Source organism: Anguilla rostrata, chromosome 1 (assembly GCF_018555375.3).
Source record: "Anguilla rostrata isolate EN2019 chromosome 1, ASM1855537v3, whole genome shotgun sequence".
Taxonomy (NCBI): Eukaryota; Metazoa; Chordata; class Actinopteri; order Anguilliformes; family Anguillidae; genus Anguilla; species Anguilla rostrata.
The window spans coordinates 78462207-78483136 of record NC_057933.1 but is presented as its reverse complement, the minus strand read 5'-3'; the positions used below and the strand labels follow the sequence as shown (position 1 = coordinate 78483136).

Sequence of the window (20930 nt, the reverse complement as noted above, 5' to 3'; positions counted from 1 at the left end):
AGAAGGAGAGGCAGGCAGCGTAGGGACCGGGGATTTCCTCTGACCTCGTGCCACAGAAAGGGATGGACCCGTCAGGATTTGTTCGACTGCGTGTACGTGTATTTATGTGCATATGTGTGTGTGTATGTGTGTGCGCGCGCGCGCGTGTGTGTGTGTGTGCGTCAGTGGTGGTCAGGCAGGGTGGGGCCAGGAATATTGCATTTCTTTCACTCCCAGGTGTGAGGAGATGCTAGCGTGACCAGACTGGGTCTCTGGCGGTCCCTGGAGAGATTCGATCCTCTCCTGAGTCCACGCGCAAATATCTTATAGTAATGACTCCCCCAACTGGGCACACCCCCAGAAACATCTCCCTTCATAGCTTACCATTTGTGGCTACTTATTAAGTAGCCACATATTTTCCACTACATGCTTTGTTTACTAAAAGCTGTAGTTGCACTTTGAGCTGCAGTCTGTATGAAAGGTGCAATACAAATAAAGTTATTGTTAATTATTGATACATTGTACACATACTGATAATAATAATTAGGAAAGAAAAGTTTGTAAATTCAAAATATATTTTCAAACAATATAATGCGGCGCATAGGGCTGCATGCCGTCTTTAATGCGTATTTTGATGGTACTACAAAAACAAACAGCAAAATGTTGCTTTAATATTTAGCGGTATACATACGCTAATGCTGTGAGCCATTTGTTGAAGCTATTGGCTACTAGTGATGCAAACAAAAAATTTAAACAAAATGAACTAAGCTGTTTGGGGGGCTTCTCCCAAGAGAGATTCAGCACTCAAGGGGTTAAACTGCGATGTGTTTTGCGACATGACGTGTTTTGGTTTTTCAAAGATGGCTGCGCGCAGCAAACTTGTCACGAAACCCGGCTTGGAGGCATGAGGTCGTTCATAATATTGTTGATATAAAGATATTATTTCGCATGAGGGAACCGATAACTCGCAGTTTCCTGCGACTGACATTGTCTCACCATGGACGGAGTGCTTTAGCTCTGATGACAGAATGCTGTAAGGTAGCTAGCTGAGAAGACGCCCCTGACAGTAGGCTAGTTTAGGTGACTTAAATGTTAGCAAGTGAGCTAAAGGATATATGCTTAAAGGATATCGGCTGAATTTGTATTTATGTAGCCGGTTGTGTGCATTACTCTGTCGTGCGTGTATATAAATGGCCATTTAAATGTGTTTGTTCACTTAGTAAGTCTGCTTCGTCAGTTAGCTAGTTACCTATGAGAAAAAAGTTGAACACATTCACGTTAAGCGAAATAACATGGTCTAATGTTTCATCGCATAGTTACATAGGTAATGCTAGTTTGACGCTAGCCGAGTATTCTAGTTTGTGTTTGAATGAGTGGAGACTAGCGTTCTCTGTTATAGCCTACACTTCGTCGTTTACCCTGCTACGTTAATGCGGAATTTGTGGCAACGATGGCATTGCTACGATCAAGACTGCCTCGTCTCGGTCCATTATGTTGCGGCCGCAGGGATATCGGCTTTTTCTCCAGCACGTCGCCCTCAAACTGGAGTAAAGTTGTCTCCGAAGCAGAGAAAATCGTCGGATATCCCACCTCGTTCATGAGTTTGCGGTGCTTGCTGAGCGATGAACTCAGCAACGTCGCGATGCACGTGAGGAAACTGGTGGGGACCAAGCACCCTTTACTAAACACCGCAAGGTAAGGACCGTGATATACACTCTTCTAATATTGATCTCTATTAATATAATGTAACCTGAATGCTGAATGTATACACTTGTATGCTCAGTAATATAGGACAGGATAGACAGTTAATGTTATGTGCGGTTATTTTTTTGGCTAAATTGTATCCGCATGCTCTGTAGTTTTGACGATTTACTGTTGAAGACTGACATGGTCCCTCCCTGAACAGAAGTCCAATTTGCAAAAAGGCTCCCTCCCGTGGCACGTTGTGTCACTTTTACGCCGGGCACCCACCGCACGCGTCGCGTAAGCGTCGCGTAAACAGCAGGGCGAAGCAGCACGACGCGACGCGTAGGGTGTCTCCACTGGTTCCGTTTGTGTCGCGCAAAGGCTTGCGTAAAAGCTATATATTCCCAGTAGCTCTCGCAGTCTGCAGTGGGCTTACATCGTGTATTTCACGTTTGTTCAGGACTTTTGATTATGGGTTAAGTGAATACTTGGTGAGAGACCTTTTTCATTCTGTTAATTTGGTAATATTTCGTTACCTCGTAAATACGTGAGAAAGCAAACGCTTTCAAGAATTACCATAAACTTAAATCGCAACGTAGCCTGCATAACAATCAATCTCAAACTGTATTAATTTATTTGCTTGGTCAACAAGCGTGCCAATTTCACGAAGAATATGTAATGATCATAATAATAATAAATAATCCGTAATTAACCATTGGGAATTCCTGTGTTGTCTTGTCATTCACGTCAAAACATTTATATGATCAGATTTAGTAAAATCAGCTAACAGTTTAATCTTGAAGGGATATGAACACCACAACGCCATGAACACCGGAAGCTTTGAAGTACAAGTGCGATAGGCTACGTCTTTCTGTGGTGTATTTTCAAATTTACCCCACCCCCTCCGCAAAATAAGACAGCGAAACTAAGTTTGCCTTTCCCCCAGGTTCCAGTTATTTATTTATTTTTACAAAACGAAAAGGCTTGTATTTTTTTTTAGCTGCTTAAAAAATATCTGGGAGGTAACTAGGGACACACCCCCAGTAATATAAGAATGAAATATAAATCAGAGCATGTATACCTAGCATTTTAGAGCATATTTCTGTGTATAAACAGGCCAACGTGACGCGCGACAAGCCGAAAAAATAGAACAGAAGCGAAAAACTACGCTTCAGGTCGCTTGTGTCGCGCGAGCTTCGCAGCCGGTACGCGACGCGTTCGCATCTGGTGGAGACGACGTCGCCCGCTGCCGTTGTAATAACAGTACTTCAACTACGCTTCAGTTACGCGCGTAATACGCGCGTAGTGCGCTCGCGGCCGATACGCGTGCGGTGGGTGCCCGGCTTTACTGTCCGCGCGCTGCCTGCTGGCGGGAAGCCCAATCGAGTCAATAGAGCGAGGATGTTGCCCAATCAGATCATAGGATACCTTCTCACCTTTGACCCCGTTTCCTCGGGCACGCCCACCTGTCAGTGTGACGATTCCCCTGCGCTGTCTGTCCTTGGCGGAGGTGTCCCGTAGCAGATTAAGGCCACGTGACGTGCTTGAATGCGAGGGAACCCTGCCTGCGATTGGAGGATCATAAATGGATGGGCTTTATTTGGAGGAAATGAATGCAAGTGATGGCTTGGGTTCAAGAATGGCAATTACGAATGCGCCGATCAGTTTTAGAGTGAGTGAGTGAGTGAGGGACCGAGGAACTGAGCAAGCTGTAATGATTGTGTGGTCATAAGAGTGTAAAAGGGCCTTCAAAACTGGTTTCCACAGGACAGACACAGGCCTCTTGTATCGCCACTTTATTCTCTGGAGAAGTTGCACCAAATAATAATAATAAAATGATCCCAATAATAATAATAAAACGATCTCAGTAATCTTTGCAATCGCACAGTGTCACCTGTCGAGTCATAGCATACCTTCCACACTGCCAACTGATATTCACTGGGTTTGGAATTATTTCAAAAGTAGCCACCTTTACTTATTTCAAACTTAGTCCAGCTACATTTGAAAAAATTCTGTGGAATTATTTTATTTCAGCACATTCTGAAAACCCTCAGAGGACGTTGCGTGTGTAGAAATTCCACCTGTCCCGCAACAGGGCAGCGCCATTAAGTCAAATGACAACCTAACGAAATAGGCTATTTAAAAGCCGGTTTTTTATTTATATGGAAAAGTAGCGCATATCTCAGCTCGGCCGACGGAGAAGAAATGAAAGACATAAGAACAAACATTCGGGGAAAATTCCCGTAAAATTTCCAAAATTCCTGTGAATTTCCATCGGTCCAAACTCAGAGTCACTCCGGGGGTGTCCCTCACATACGGTGTTCCCGAGACTGCAAATGGCTTTCCTCACCAGCTGTGTCTTCATAGCGCCCCCCCCCCCTCCTTATCTACACCTGCTGGAGCCTCAGTGTGTCATCCCCCGGTCCACCCACCCTACCCCAAACCCAAATTCTTCCACGTGCAATTCACAGACATGGGACGTCTAAACAAGTCTGAGGGTGTGGCCAACAGTGAGAGCGAGTGAGCAAGCGAGCGAGAGAGAGAGAGAGATGTGGGGGGGAAAAAAAACATCATATCTGTGGTGGCATGAGTTGGGAGCGCTGCCAGGGATGGTTGCTATGATAGCGGGTTACCCGGCAACCGGTAAACAGTACAGCCCAACCCGTCCGAATCCCGGCCGGACCTCAGGTCTGTACATCATCATTACCCCCTGTCACCACCCACCCCCCCCCCAATTAAACCCCCCGTTTGGACCAACGCAAAATCCTGGGCTGGAGCGCTTCTGCTGGAGTGAGAGAATGAGGGCCTACCTGTCTGTGTGCCCTTCGGCCTTGAATCTGAGAAAGAGAGAGTGAGAGACAGAGGGAGAGAAAGAGAGAGGGAGAGAGGAGAGAGAGTGAGAGACAGAGGGAGTGAAAGGGAGGGAGGAGAGAGAGTGAGAGACAGAGGAGAGAGAAGAGAGAGGAGAGAGGAGAGAGGAAGAGAGGGAGAGAGAGAGAAAGAGAGGGAGATGGAGAGAGAGAGAGAGAAGAGGGGAGAGAGAGAGAGAGAGAGAGAGAGAGAGAGAGAGATGTGGAACTCGAGCCCACTCTGCAGGCTGTCCTGCTGGAAACTGTAGCCCAAGGGTGTAATAACCTATACACCTAAATCCGATATGACAATCCATTTCGGTGTGGTAGCATGGGGGGGGGGCGATGTGGACCTCTGACAGGCTGATTCCTCACTGTCGGGCCGGGTCGGCCGGGTCGTATTTCGCCCCCGCCTGCCCCCCCCCCCCCCCCCCCCCCGCTCCCCCGGTGTCTCCGTCCCGAGACGCACGGCCTGACAGAAATACCCACAATGGCGGCCGGGCTCCACTTCCCCTTTCCTTTCATTCTTAAAAAAACAACCCTGCCCCCCCCCCCCCCCCCCCTTTGGCTTTGCTGTGCGGCGGCTGGGACTACCGCTGGTGGGGCGGTATGGGACAGGACGGGACGGGACTGGACAGATGTGCACGGCCGTTAGAGTCGGGGGGTGGGGTGGGGGGGGGCTGGCGGGGGCTTCTCTTTCGTAACGGGGGAGACCTTGAAGCGGCCTCCCCCATTAAACGCCCCGTCCGCTAATTTTATGCCCCTCCTGCATTTTAAGTGCTCATTAAAGCCACAGGATATAGATGTGCACTTTTTTACGTTCAGAAATATCAGAAAGATGATAAAATGTCCTTTTTCTGTGAAGTTGGCTGATGCCATGTCTAAGCAGGCAAGCTGGAGGTCTGACACTGATGGAAGGTGGGGATGGATATTGACCCATTTGTCACAGGTGTAAATTTCCGGAGAGATTGGCATTTTACTGGCCTTTAAGTAAGTTTGACCATGTGCAGAAAGGACCAATGATGACCACGCCTCTGTTGTTGCTAGAAATGACTTCAGCAATTGACCTCGTATGCTAATCGATACAATGCTAAGCTATATGCACCCTAATCACGTGCTAATTGTTTCAGAAACAATGCTTGTCTCCAGAGTTCATAGTCAACACAGTCAAGTCGTATGAGCACCCGGGAGCTTGTTCTTGGCTAATTGCTGAAACTGAGCAGCTGTTGTTTTGGTTAGCCTAGCAGTTTGATGGAAAACCCTCATGGGGGAACAACCTACTACCAGAAGTGGTCTCGTTGGGCCAGTAGGGGTCAGTCTTCCCTCCGTACCTAGCAAAGAGATCCAGTGCCACAGTCTAGTGACGGGGATACTGTGCCTTACTGAGGTGATAATTACTCAATCTGATCCTTAACAGTCCCAGGACACTTCATGAATCCCAAAGGGGATTCCCTGGGGAACCAGGGAGACATCGCTCGAGCCACGGGGAAGCACCACAGAAGAAGACAGGGAAAAATAGACTGATGACTCAGGCAGAGAGAGAGAGAGAGAGAGAGAGGCCTACCTCAGATGAATCACTTTTGGCAGTATTTAGCCTTTAGCAATGCGCATAGCCTTTCATCTAAAATGAAAACAAACAACAACAACAAAAAAAATCATTTGAGGAAATCCAAAATGAATTCTGCGGCAAAATACTAAAAAATGACTGGTTGAGGCTTTGGTAACAGGTCTAACTTGCGTCAGAAAGCCAGCGTGTTTTGGAACACGTGAAAGCTGTTCTCTCCGTAGGAGACCCGATAATGGCGGCCTCCCATTTCTTTTACAGAATCTGTGCCAATACGATATGTTCTGTGTCAGTGTAGGCATTAGTAGATACCCTGAATAAAGGTGGGAATCCAATAAATGTCTTAAATAATGGTTGAAATGATCTTGCTTTTAACATAATACACTGTTCACTGTACACACTGCCACATTAGATTCTCTGAAATCTTCAAATGTGAGTCTAAATACCTTCATATTTATTCATTAAGTGAATTGGCTGGCTTTTTTTCCCCACTTTTGCACACAGCTGGGTATTTTCCTGAAGCAATTCTGGTACTTTGCTCAAGGGCACAGCCGCAGTGCCCCTCCTGGGAATCAAACCTGCAACCTCCGAGTTAAACAAGCAGTTCCCTAAAAGTTATACTCCGCCGCAGCCCATAATGCATCAGTGGCGCAGTTAAAATGGGAAACAAAATGAGGCACAAGGGGGTTTGAGAGTATGAGGGACAAGGAAAGAGGGGTTCCAGTCTCAAAATTAAGATAAGTAGACCGCAGGAAAAAATAATTAAAATGGAAACGCGGCGCAAAGCTAATTAGCGGAACATGCTAAAATAAATGGAAAACGGAGGATTAAGGGCAGCCGCTCGTACGAGAGCCGCTCCTGTCATCCAAAATGAGCTTGCTTCTATTCCACAAACCAAAAACCCAGAAGAAGAAGAAGAAGAACAACTGCTATGCGTCTTCCCACTTCGGCTTGGCTGCGGAAATAAACGGTCACTGCGCCGCAGCGAACAGATGAAGGAGGAGGGAAAGGGGCTTCGCCCAAACACACCTGGCTGTGTGCTGTGATTACAGTCTCACCCACTCGCTGGAGCGCGGGGGAGAAAGCAAAAAAAAAAGGCGAAACCGATGGCAACGGCAGACGGTGCTATCATGGGGAATTGTGATGTCGTTTTTGGTTCCGCGTTCCGTGTTCCGCGTTCCGTGTTCCATGCCAGACCTGGTGTCCGAGACACTGTGTGCTGAGCGAAGTACAGTAATCCCACCCACCCCCACACCCCCCAATACCCCATTTGACTTTTACCCCATTAAAATACCGCCGCTTCAAACGAACGTGTCACCGGGCACTTCCGCAATTACGTGTAAAATTATATTTCTGCTCAGATGAATTCTAAATGAATTGAAGAAAAAAAATCAATTTCCCCTCTGAAGTTTGCTCGGCCAGCGATGATTATGTTTCAGCTGCCGGAGAGCACCTGCCAATTTCCGCATCTGTCTGAAAATTTGCCCAACTTGAGGGGCCAATCACCCAGAATAATTACTGGAACCACGCACACTTTGACAGACAAACTGGAAATTATTTCATTTTATTTATTTTATTTTTTTTAAGTGAATGAAAAAGCAAAACCTTTCTTTGTCCTACCTGCGATTTCAGGACTCGATGAATACAAAGTAGACCATGAATTTTATTTTCTGCGTCGGACAACGAGGACCACGCGTCAGGGTAGGAAAGATTATGTTCACCTGAAATGTGAAGACGGAAAAGGTGGACGTGATGAGTCGGACTGAACAGTTTATTTTGGAATGGTTCCTCGTTGGGCCTGTTGACCATCAACAAATCTGCAGTCTGTCACTTTGTCCTTGATTTTTTCCCCCCCACACAGGTGTCGGTTGATGTTACCGTTATGTTTCAAGTGGTACACAAACGGGTAGCTATTTTTTTTTTTCGCTTTGGAATTGGTTTCAGTCGTTCTCAACAGGTGCCTGTGCCAATGAGACTGTTGTCTTTTTTTTTTTAAATGGAGGCTCGTGGTTCTTCTCTCTCTCTGATTTGCCAATGCCCTTTCTGGCCTTTCAAATGTGTCATTAAGAGAGAGGGGACTCGCTCTCTTCATTTCTCTCTTTCTTTCTCTCTCGCTCACTCTCGCTCACTCCTAGGGACGGTTTGTTATTTTGGAGAAGATCTGCGGGTGCAGAATTCTTTGTTTAAGATTATTAGTGAGGAAAGACGCGTGAGGCTTGCCCTCTATGCCTCTCTCATTAGTGGACTTCATTGAGGCTTTGTGAGGAGTTCGTGAGTGCATGTGTGTTAATTCCATATCAGTTATGAGGACTGTGTAGGCAGTCTCTCTTTTTGTCCCTTTCTCGGTGATGACCTTCTGAATTTTCCGTGTTTTGGAGAAGTTTGTGGGTGCAAACTTCTAAGATGCGTTATGTAGAGGGAGAAGTCTCTCTCTGTCACAGAAATGAACCCTTCTGCAATATCTGCTGTACTTTGGATGATGGTTAGATCATGTTGCGATGGTCGTGTATGAATTGTGTAAGTGTATTTTATGTTGAGATTATTGTGAGGACTGTGTGAGTGTAGATAATGTTCTGATGGTTGTGTGAGGATGGTGTCACTGTAGATCATGTTCTGATGGTTGTGTGAGGTTGGTGTAACTGTAGATCATGTTCTGATGGTTTCGTGAGGACTGTGTACGTGTAGATAATGTTCTGATGGTTGTGTGAGGATGGTGTAACTGTAGATCATGTGCTGATGGTTTTGAGGACTGTGTCAGTGTAGATCATGTTCTGATGGTTTTGTGAGGACTGTGTCAGTGTAGATAATGTTCTGATGGTTTTGTGAGGACTGTGTCAGTGTAGATAATGTTCTGATGGTTTTGTGAGGACTGTGTCAGTGTAGATAAGTTCATGGTTTGTGAGGACTGTGTCAGTGTAGATAATGTTCTGATGGTTTGTGAGGATGGTAACTGTAGATCATATTCTGATGGTTGTGTGGAGGACTGTGTCATTGTGATCATGTTTGATGGTTTGTGAGGACTGTGTCCGTGTAGATCATGTCTGATGGTTGTGTGAGGATGGTAGAATGTAGATTATGTTCTGATGGTTGTGTGAGGACTGTGTCAGTGTAGATAATGTTCTGATGGTTTTGTGAGGACTGTGTCAGTGTAGATAATGTTCTGATGGTTGTGTGAGGATGGTGTAACTGTAGATCATATTCTGATGGTTGTGTGAGGACTGTGTCAGTGTAGATCATGTTCTGATGGTTGTGTGAGGACTGTGTCAGTGTAGATCATGTTCTGATGGTTGTGTGAGGATGGTGTAACTGTAGATCATGTTCTGATGGTTGTGTGAGGATGGTGTAAGTGTAGATAATGTTCTGATGGTTTTGTGAGGACTGTGTGAGTGTGTAGGTCATGTGCTGATGGTTGTGTGAGGACTGTGTCAGTGTGCGTTTGTGTTTTAATGTTCTATGGAGACTGTAAGTGTAGATAGTGTCGTGTAGATCATATTGATGTGTGTTTCCCCTACTCTCTCTCCGTACGGCCGGAGTCCTGACGCCGAGCCTGTGCGTTATAACCTCGCGCTGAAGGAAGAGTCTCCCTGCCACCGTCACCCCGTCAGTCGGGTTTGCTTATTGATCGTATCGCTGTGCAATGGAAGTCAGTGGGTGCGTGATGTCATCATCAATTGATGCCCCCCTTGAATGAAACATCTTTCCTGTTGGGTGTAAACGCAAGACTGGCCAGCACATTGTGATGAACATCGCAATGCAAGCAGTGTGGCAGTGTCCTGTGTGTGTGTGTGTGTGTGTGTGTGTGTGTGTGCGTGTGTTTGTGTGGCCTTTTTCTCTTCCTCTTCTGTTCTGGAGGAATGCTTCTCTCTGTATAATTAAGGAACCTTTTCACCCCTCTCTCTCCCTCTCCTTCTTTTTCCGTCTTCCTCCCCCCTGTCTCCCTTTCTGTGTCTCCTCCTCTATGCCCCCGTTCTCTCCATCCTCTCTTCTCCCCCTCCCTCTCTCACTCCCTCCCTTTCTCTGTCTCCCCCCCTCCCTCTGTGTCCCCCTTCTCCTCTCTCTCGCTGCCCCCTCCGCCTCTCCTTCTCTCTGCCCCTCCTCTCTCTGTCCTCTCTTCTTCCCCTCTCCCCTTTTCTATCTCCCGTCCTCCCTGCCCCCCCCCCCCCCATCCCGCAGGAAGGCTGATATGATTGATGGATGTTCAGTGGTGTAGACTCTGGCGTAAACATTAATAATCTGTAGTCCTGCCTCTGCAGCCAGTTCAGTCCGTCCCCTGAGTCCGGTGCCACGGCTGCCGCCAGAGGGGAGAGAGAGCCCTGTACAGTGTGTGTGTGTGTGTGTGTGTGTGTGCGTGTGTGTGAGTGTGTGTGTGTATGTGTGTGTGCGCGTGTGTGCGTGTGTGTGAGAGTGTGTGCGTGTGAGGGGTTGTGTGTGTGTGTGTGCGTGTGTGTGTGTGGGGTGTTGTGTGGCGTGTGTGCGTGTGTGTGTGTGGTGTGTGTGTGTTGTGCGTGCCGCGTGGAGGTTGTGTGTCGTGGTGTGTTGTGTGTGTGGAGGGGTGTATGCGTGTGCGTTGTGTGTGTGTCGTGGTGTGTGTGTGTGTCATGTGTGGTGTGTGATGTGTGTCTTTTCAGTCCTCTGTCAGGTACCTGTCTGTCAGGTGTGACTGTAGCCCCTCTACCTGCCTGGGGCAGCTAATAGGCTGTATTAGAGCTCGCTCATTAAATCTCATTCAGATTAAAGCTGTCAGCTTCCTCAGCCTGCCTCCCACCTCCAGTTCACTGGAGACTGAACATTAAAAAAGACGCAGATTCAGAAAGTTTTCGAAAAACATGGTGTGCTTATGAAACATATGAACCTCTCTCCTTACCTCAAGTGTTTTATATATATATTTTTTTAAACAAGATTTATTTATAGTTTTTTTTTGTCCATATCTTGTCATTACCCACACAGCCACACACATATGGATAACCCCTCCCCCTACTCCCATGGTTACAGTCAGATCACGTACAATCTAAAACAACATATTTAAAAAAAAAAATATATATATATATATATATATATATATATATATATATATGTAAAAAGCCAAACAGACATAAAATAAACAAATAGGTTGTAAATTAACTCATAATTTAAGGATGCCAATATTCATATTAAATAAATAAGTCCTTACCTCAAGTATTGATTGAGTATTAATCTTAAAGTTTATCTGTCTGGGGTCCACTTGGAACAGGTGTAAACTGAAGGATTGCAAACTCTCTCCCTTTCCCACCCTTATTCTCTCTCTCTCTCTCTCTCTCTCTCTCTCTTTCTCGGTCACTCTCTCTCTCTCCCTCTATCTCTTCTCCCCTCTCTTTTGCTCTTGCTCTCTTCCGCCTGTCTGTTTCTCTCTTTATCTCTCTTGCTCTCTCCCTCTCTCTTTCTCTCCCCCTCTGTCTCACTCTCTCTCTTCCCCCCTGTCTGTTGCCCCCCCCCCCAAGGGGAGGGCTCGTGGCCAGTGTCTAGCCTGATGGCGGAGGGGGCGGGACGGTCCACGGGCGTCTGGACTCTTAACGATGTCCGTGATTCATGATTCAGCGAGCGGTCCCGGGGGACGGGATTAAAAGCGTTTACGCTAACCGTTCCCGAGGGAGTTCGGGCCTTTTATCTCCCGAGCAGCGAAAGCATCGCTTTAAACCGCGCGCGGCTCGGCGTCCGCGGCAACCGGTCAGTGCCGGCAAGCGTTGAGATGAAAGCTTTTGTTTAAAAAAAAAAAAGTTATTTCTCCGGCTCTGTAAAAATGGGGGTTCCCGACGTCAGTCTTGGGGACGTCGGTTGTGCGTGCTGGTTTCTCTTACTGCTACAGTCTTTATATCAGTTATGGTTGCTAAAAAAAAACGTGCCGCTGCCATGGTTCTGGCTTTACTTTTTTTGTTGTTTGTTTTTACTTTAACAAATGTGTTTTTAACAATTTTGTCTCATTGACACTGTTTTTTGCCTTTGAAATATTCGTTGTCCAGAAATGGTTTTGTGTCTGTGCCCAGCTTTTCACACATTTGGCAGCCATGGTCCCGCTGGTTTCCCCTGTCAGTTACTTTAATCGTGACGTCTTTATAAAGGAGTCACTTGCCACATAGCGCTTTATAGAAAAGGAGAGCGTTAGCCCCGCCGATGTGATTGATTAGCCATCAATTCAGCATGGCGTGCATCGCTATTGCTGACGCATTATGTCCTTATGAAGGTCCATCGCCTCGCATCAGACATTAAAGCGGTCATATTAATGAGGATTACCAGTTCGTCGTCACTCGTTTTTACGGTTGGAAGGATCACCAGCATACTTGGAGTTCCCCAGGACGGAGTTTGAGTAGAGCCAGGTCAGGTTGCCTGCTGGTTCTAGACTATTGCGGTGATGTTTTAATGTAAAAATGTATAATTTTTAAAAAAGTAGACAATTAGTTAAAAATAATAAATAAATAAATAAATAAAAACCTGTTCTCCTCCCGCCTCTCGGTCTCTGTTTTCACTTAGCTTTGGGCCAGTCGGACCGTTGTGGGATTTCGGTGCGTGCAAGCGGGTCTGGGACTCCACTATAGGCCTATTTGTGGTATTTCCGTGGCGCACTGCGTGTCATCCAAGTTCTCCCTCAGCCGCGCTTGGAGATTATCTCCATGGCAACTGTGTCGTTTATTCGTCAGAACGTCGCCCGTTCGAAGTCCCGGAGCTTGCTGCAGGCTGCCGAGAGGCGCTGCCGGTGTGTCAGCGTACACAGACTGTGGCCCGAGCGGTGTTGTGTGCTCCCTAAAAAAAATATGATACCAATGTTTACTGCTACACGCGTCACCCCTGCGAAGGCGAATTCTCTGAGCAATAAGAGAATGATGTGCATTCTGTGAGACGAATCTGGCGCTGCTGTTTACTGTAAATTCTTTTTCTCATGTTTTTTTTAATGGTCTTTTATTGCTTGAAAGTTGTGGGCGTTTTATCTATATAAAAATAAGTGGTGGTGTCTGCATTTCCGACACATTAAAAGCTTGCGCCCTTTTCCCGCTCAGCTAGGCTACTTCTGAGTTTGTCTCTGAGAACTGGAAAAGGGTGTTTAGTTAAACATACGCGTGCTTTGTTTCTGGCGTATGCCTATTTTCCTTCCTTTTTTTTTTGCTGAAGAGAAAATCTCGGCAAAAACCACGTGCGTGTACAGGTTAAATTTTCTTGCAGTGACATTATGGGAACGAGTGACCCGAGTTCCCCTTTAGCCGCCGCGAGCGGTGTTCGCAGTCAGAGCTATCCGCGTCGCGGCGAATTAATGATGCTCTGGACAGCCAATTCTTTAAGGATTTGCTCTGACCTCCGCCGCGAGACTTCCCCTCGTAGCGGCAATTAGAAGAAAATCTGCCGGCTCGCAGTGTGAGAAAGAAGAAGAGGGGGGGAAAAAGTCCCTTTATTTTCCAGTGAGAATTAAATGAAGGGTTTGGCCCCTGGAGAAACGGCAAGGGTTACACACCGTGTCATTAGCGATGTGTTCCGTGCAACGCATTTGCATACAGTTGCTGAGCATTGTGGGGATTTTTGTTTTGTTATTGAGACAAAAAAAAAAAGCGTTGGTTGTCCTCTAATACAGTGGTTCTCAGTCTTGGCCTTGGGGACCGCCGTGTATTCTGGTTTTAGCGCCAGACAATCTTTTTTTTAATTAAGGCTGTTGAATTTAAGTTCTTTCTTGATCCCCCCCCCCCCCCCCTTAAACTTATTAACACAATGCAGGTTTGTCTCGTTATAATTTTATTTGTCTTTCAATTCTTCATGATCTTCCAAATGGCTCGTTTCAGTGGTCAGGTGACCACACCTCATTCAAAAAAAAAAAAAAAAGAAGTAACGTCTTTTTACGTTATCATTTACAATATTGCGCAACACGCATACTGCGGATATGGGTGCTTCATTATTCACCGCGCGCATAGCTATTCCTGACATAATGTGGCTTAAGCGGGAAAGTAATCCCTCAGAACACGAGTAAGTGTCTTATTAAGAAAAATGAACGGCTTGTTAAAATTCTGGCTTTGCAAGTGTGGCTGGAACCAAAGCCAGCGCACACAGGGGGGGGGGTCCGCAGGACCGAGTGTGAGAACCGGTGCCTTGGTTAATACCTGTAAAATCCACAGATAACCTGTACGAAAGAGGAATTGAAAAGGAGAAGAGTGAGGTCTTCCCTTTTCAGGTCAATTCCATGATGACGTCACAATCTGTGGGTTACCAAGTGAATGTCAGTAAAGCTGAGCCTCATGAGCACGGCAGTGGTTAAAATACAGGCGTATTATTGCTGCTGGGTGGTTTATCCTGCTGGGGGGGGGGCGTTGTTGGGGCGAGAGAGGAGAGAGCAACAGATAGCAGCGGGGAAGAGAAGCAGAGAGGAGAGAGAGAGAGAGAATAAGGGTGGGAGAGGGAGGGAGAGAGAGTTTGCAATCACCTGGTTTGATGCTGTGTTAGGGTTGGAGTGAAAACCAGTAGATCTCCGGGAACAGGGCTGGGCAGCCCTGTTATACACAGTCAATCACTCTCTGATTTCGACCAATCATTGTGCTTTGTTGTGGATGACCACTTTTTAGATTGGTTTCCACTAGTCGGTGATGGGACAATAAGACTTTGTGACCCCCCCACCCTCCCCCCAAAAATAGAGTTACCACATTCCAGGGCTGCCCAACCCTGTTCCTGGAGATCTACTCTCTTGTAGATTTTCACTCCGACCCTAACAAAGCACACGTCATTCAACAGCTAGAGATCTCGTTGAGCTGCTGATTGGTAGAATCAGGTGTGCTTTGTTAGGGTTGAAACGGAAACCCCACAGGAAGGGTAGATCTCCAGGAACAGCGTTTGGGCAGCCCCCTTCCACATTCCATCCGAAACTCACTGACTTGCTGCCGTGGAGAAAAAAAGGTCTTCTGATTGGTTCCAACAATTTCAGTGATTGACAGCTCCATGTAGCCCATTGCGGTGTTCACAGAAGCTCGTGAGAAATATTAGTAATGCAGCGAATGGAAGCGGACAATGTCAAAGCCACTCAGGCCCCTGGAGAGGCATGCCCCGTCGAGTCTCTTAAATCAAACACCCCCCCCCCCCCACCCCCGCTGAATTTAAGCCTTTTTTTCCTCCTTCTCTCCCTCCCTCTCCTGGTTCAGCGCTCATAAAAACCTGGGGTGTTTAGCTTCTTTTAAAAATTTTTTTTTTTTTTTTAAATGGGTAATCCCAAACCATAAATAGCTGTTTACCACACCTCCCTCCTCCCTTTTCTGGCACTGCCGTGTGCGGTGTGGCGCGTGTCCTTTTAGATTCACAAACTCTTCCATCCAAAGGGGTTTTTTTTTTCCCCCACCCGCTTCTTAAAGGGCCAGTCCCATGCAAAACTAGCCTTTTCAGTACAGCCTCAGAGCTGCTGTGCATCAGCAATGGGCAGAGGCAGATTCACCACATTCAGCACAACCCTTGCTTCTCAGACATAGTAAACGCATTCAGGTCTGTATTCAATCCACAACGTCTGTATTCAATCCACAACTTCTGTATTCAATCCACAACTTCTGTATTCAATCCACAACTTCTGTATTCAATCCACAACTTCTGTATTCAATCCACAATGTCTGTATTCAATCCCCAGCTGTCCTTAACTTTGCCTTGCAAGTAAGCGCTGGCATCATATTTTCCTTCACAAACCAATTTTGGCAAGCTAGCTTTAATGAGTGCTGCACTCACCAAGCTATGTTTAGAAAGAATTAATTGAATATTATTGATTCAAATTGCTAATTGCTGTCAAAATTAAGTGCAATTGTTAATAAAAGCCCGGCCTAGAGCCTGTTTTATGTCTTCCGCCAATTTTAGCAAGCTAGCTTTAATGAGTGCTGCACTCACCAAGCTATGTTTAGAAAGAATTAATTGAATATTATTGATTCAAATTGCTAATTGCTGTCAAAATTAAGTGCAATTGTTAATAAAAGCCCAGCCTAGAGCCTGTTTTATGTCTTCAGCCAATCAGAGGCCTACAATGAAGAGAACTGGAGGTCAGAGCCTCAGTAAAGCCACTGTAAAATCCAGCCTGTGGGGGTGTCAGAGAATGGCTTTGTTTTGGGCTGTCAGGACTTGTGATTTTTTTCCAGACCCTTAATGTCTCTGGTGCCGCTTGGATTTGGCTTTATTTGCTGATGACAGAAGGCCAGTGAAATGAAATGTTCACAGAGAGAGAACGCATTCAGCTGCAGGTAGAATGTTGATGAAATAGAATGTTCAGGGACTGAACGCATTCAGTAAGTGCAGGTAGAATGTTGATGAAATAGAATGTTCAGGGACTGAACACATTCAGCTGAAGGTAGAATGTTGATGAAATAGAATGTTCAGGGACTGAACACATTCAGTGGAAGGTAGAATGTTGATGAAATAGAATGTTCAGGGACTGAACACATTCAGTGGAAGGTAGAATGTTGATGAAATAGAATGTTCAGGGACTGAACGCATTCAATGGAAGGTACAGTAGAATGCTGATGAAATAGAATGTTCAGAGACTGAACACTTTCAGTGGAAGGTACAGTAGAATGCTGATGAAATAGAATGTTCAGAGACAGAACGCATTCAGTGGAAGGTACAGTAGAATGCTGATGAAATAGAATGTTCAGGGACTGAACGCATTCAGTGGAAGGTACAGTAGAATGCTGATGAAATAGAATGTTCAGGGACTGAACGCATTCAGTGGAAGGTACAGTAGAATGCTGATGAAATAGAATGTTCAGAGACTGAACACTTTTCAGTGGAAGGTACAGTAGAATGCTGATGAAATAGAATGTTCAGGGACTGACCGCATTGCATGGCTCAGCTGCGTCTTCAGCGTTAAGCAGTAGATTGTTCTAGTCGGCAGTTTTGTGAGGACTGCTTTCGGGGTATGATTGGAATCTTTTAATTATTCTAGTGACTAATCAACGCATTGCAGTTCCAAATGTAGCGTTTTTTAATAATCAGTGAAGTTGATCAGTTCGTTTCTCAGCTGGTTTTTCCCCCCGAGTTAGCGGCTCCTCGTGGCTGGAACTGAGAAGCTCGGCGGGATCTGACCTCATATCCTCCTCTTCCTCCTCTTCCTCCCCAGGGGCTTTGTGTATGACAGTAGGAACAACCTGCAGATGAGGGGCCTGGTGGTGCTGCTGATGTCCAAGGCGGCCGGTCCGAGTACTGCCGCCGCTGACCTCCTCCAGCAGGACATGGTCAGCGGGATCTACCCCAGGTGAGGCAGCTGGACGCCCGCGTGGGGTGGGGTGGGGCGGGCGGGGTCATCTCAACTGAGTTACGTCAGTACATGAGCAGGACGTCAGTTAATGAACCCTTTTTTTTCGAATGTTTTCTGAAAATTCGGAGTGTTCTAGAACTCCCCTGCTTTCAGCCACCGGCAGCGATTGTGACATCAGCATTAGACTGTTCAGTTTAGAACACGGCAATCTCATTTTGGTGATCTGACTCCTTACAAAAGGGTTCAAATGAGACATCATTCCCTTATGAGCATTTTCATCTCTCCAACTGAATCTACTCATTTCATGAACTGACAGATTTGAAATGCAGTTGACCCATCTTGTACTTGGTTTCTCTGTTCTTGTTTTTTGTCCCTCCTGTTACTCTGACCTCTCCAGATATTTTTCCACCTCAGGAACTTCTTTTTCTCTCTCTCAGATAAGGGACTGTTGAGGTTTAGGTGACTGCTCTCCAGTTATCTGTACCTCAGAGATCCCTGCCCTCTCCCTATGTCTCCCTGTGAGTTACACTGAGCTATCAGGTAACAGAATAGAATAGCGTTAGTTTTCCCGGAGGTAACTTCAGGTTAGGGAGTGTTGAGAGCGACGTACTGCTCAAAGTAGCTCCACCCCTGCAGCTGCTGGAGTTTTCTTCTCCATGAGCCCTCCTTTAACTCGGTCGAAGGTGGGCGTTGTCCCTTCCAGGTGAAACAAGTCTCTTGATTTCCCTCCTATGAGGGATGAGATTATTCTCCTTCCTGTGGCAGGTGGCTGCTCTCTCCCACCCCCCCCCCGCCTTGACCCCCCCTGACCCCCCCACCCCCCCTGCTGCCCCGCTACACCCGCTGCTGCCCCCCTACCACTCCCAACCCCTCCAACACCCAAACCCACCCATTTCCTCAGAACCCCCCAACACACTCCCCAGCTGCCTGTACACCCCTCCCAGCACGCAACCCCCCAAACCCCCCCATCACACCCTAACCTGCCCATACACCCCCCCCCATCACACTCTAACCTGTCCATACACCCCCAGCCCCCCCATCACACCCTAACCTGCCCATACACCCCCAGCCCCCCCATCACACCCTAACCTGCCCATACACCCCAGCCCCCCATCACACCCTAACCTGCCCATACACCCCCAGCCCCCCATCACACCCTAACCTGCCCATACACCCCCAGCCCCCCATCACACCCTAACCTGCCCATACAGCCCCCCCATCACACCCTAACCTGCCCGTACACCCCCAGCCCCCCCATCACACCCTAACCTGCCCATACACCCCCAGCCCCCCCATCACACCCTAACCTGCCCATACACCCCCAGCCCCCCCATCACACCCTAACCTGCCCATACACCCCCAGCCCCGCCCCATCACACCCTAACCTGCCCATACACCCCCAGCCCACCCCCATCCATCACACCCTAACCTGCCCATACACCCCCAGCCCCCCATCACACCCTAACCTACCCATACACCCCCAGCCCCCCCATCACACCCTAACCTGCCCATACACCCCCAGCCCCCCCCATCACACCCTAACCTACCCGTACACCCCTCCCCCAAACCTGCCAGGACTCAGACGCAGGGTGAGGCGCTGGGAGCAGACGACAGTAGGGCAGTGAGAGGTACACAGAGCCCCCCCTGTGCGGGACGTCCAGGCTGTAATGGTCCCGGGTTCTGGGCCGGGCGGCCGGGGGGGCGGGGGGGGGGGGGTCCGGTTTCACCGGCGGGACTTAACACAAGCTCCGTTTCAGAGGGCCCAGTCAGAACGGGGCCCCGCTGGCCCCGCCCGGCTCACGCACAGCGTATGGGTTTCATCCCCCTGTATAAACACTCCTTTTTTTTTCCCCTCTTCCCTCCTTCTTTTTTTTCCGTATGTCATTGGCACGGGGCTCAGGTACGAACATTGGCTTGATTATGCGAGGGGCTCCTCCCTCTCGTCCTGTTTTTTGGGGGGAAGGTTTTTTTCCACTCTTCGGGCACCGTGACTGTTAAACACGTTTTGTTTTAGCGTTGTCTGCTGCCCCCCCCCCCCTCCCCCGTTTGTGAATGGTGCGGTGCTCGCTGGGTAGTGGCTTCCGGTGTGAACACGCAGAAACACAGCGCTGCAGTCTGATTGCTTCCTGAACATTCCACTTCAGAGGCCAACTGGAGGGGCGTGGAGTCCAGGCAGGGTTTTGGACCAATATTTTGACATGCTGTTCACACAGTTGTACACACACACACACACACACACACACCCTGCTGGCCCTCTGAGGTCAGCACAGGAATAAGCCCTAAATCCCAGAATGCCCTGTGGCTCTCTCTCGGGTGCAGGGAGGTTTTCCTTTGGAGTCACACCGTTGCCACTGGTTACCAATGCATTTGGAGGTAGAGGAGGTAGATGGTGGCTGGGGAAAGTTTTTTTTGGGACGGGGGGGCTGTATGACCCTTATTTCACAGGTCAGGTGAGGGAGGGGGCAACCACTTCCTAGATGTGCCTGCCTGTATGTCTGCCTATCTGTCTGCCTGTCTGCCTGTCTGTCTCTCTGTCTGTCTGCCTGCCTGCCTGCCTGCCTGTCTGTCTGCCTGTCTGCCTGTCTGTCTGCCTGCCTGCCTGCCTGCCTGCCTGCCTGCCTGCCTGCCTGTCTGCCTGCCTGCCTGCCTGCCTGCCTGTTGCTGCCTGCCTGCCTGTCTGTCTGTCTGCTTGCCTGCCTGCCTGTATGCCTGCCTGTCTGCCTGCCTGCCTGTCTGCCTGTCTGTCTGCCTGTCTGTCTGCCTGTCTGCCTGCCTGTCTGCCTGTCTGTCTGCCTGTCTGTCTACCTGCCTGTCTACCTGCCTATCTGTCTCTGCCTGCCTGCCTGCCTGCCTGCCTGCCTGCCTGCCTGTCTGTCTGCCTGCCTGCCTGCCTGCCTGCCTGCCTGCCTGTCTGTCTGCCTGCCTGTCTGCCTGCTTGCCTGCCTGCCTGCCTGCCTGTCTGCTTGCCTGCCTGCCTGCCTGTCTGTCTGTTTTCTGGGGGCTTTAGTGCAGAAGTGCGTAAGCCGCTGTCTCTCCCTGGTCTGATTATCCTCTGTAGGAGTTAATGAGGGAGCCGAGTGATTGTGTGATTACTGAGATTACCTCTGTCGTGGCTCCATTCACACCCCCCCTCCCCCCCCGTTTGGGGTTTATCAGCTGAGGACCAGGGCTTCCTGTCTGCGCGCGTCCCCACCGACGCTGCTCGCGGCCCGTCAGAGAGAGCGGGAGACGGCTCGGCTGTCGCGCTGTTCATTTATTAATATTATTATTATTATTTTTAAAATGTTTTTAATGATGAATCACACTTTTAAGGCCGCTGTCTGCCCTCGGGTGCGAGGGGACAGGAGACGCACCTGGACACAGGTGGCCTGTGGGCGGAGCTTCGCAGACGCAGGTGTGAGGTAACAGGTGTGTGAGAGGTTCCTCCTGAAGCCCTGCCGTGCTGTCCTGTCCCCAGAGGATCGCAGACAGCCCAGTCTGCTGCTCCGAGTGTAAAAGGGATGGATTCTGATTCTGATTCCAGCACAGTTTAGCCTCATTTAGCACTGCTTAGCCTAGCGACGTTAGCTACAGCACTGCTGGGCTTCATTTAGCACAGCTTAGCCTAGCACCGCTAGGTACAGCA

At 48.2% G+C, this 20930-nt stretch overlaps 1 protein-coding gene across 1 annotated transcript in view; it reads left to right on the top strand.

The window, feature by feature from the left end:
* Positions 1-802: 802 nt before the first annotated feature.
* pdss2 (prenyl (decaprenyl) diphosphate synthase, subunit 2) overlaps positions 803-20930 on the top strand; it is a 53169-nt gene continuing 33041 nt past the window's right edge. Inside the window, exons 1-2 of the mRNA XM_064302737.1 lie at positions 803-1674; positions 17168-17302. Coding sequence (XP_064158807.1) covers positions 1430-1674; positions 17168-17302 — 380 coding nt within the window. The 5' untranslated portion in view covers positions 803-1429. The remainder of the gene's footprint in view (positions 1675-17167; positions 17303-20930) is intronic.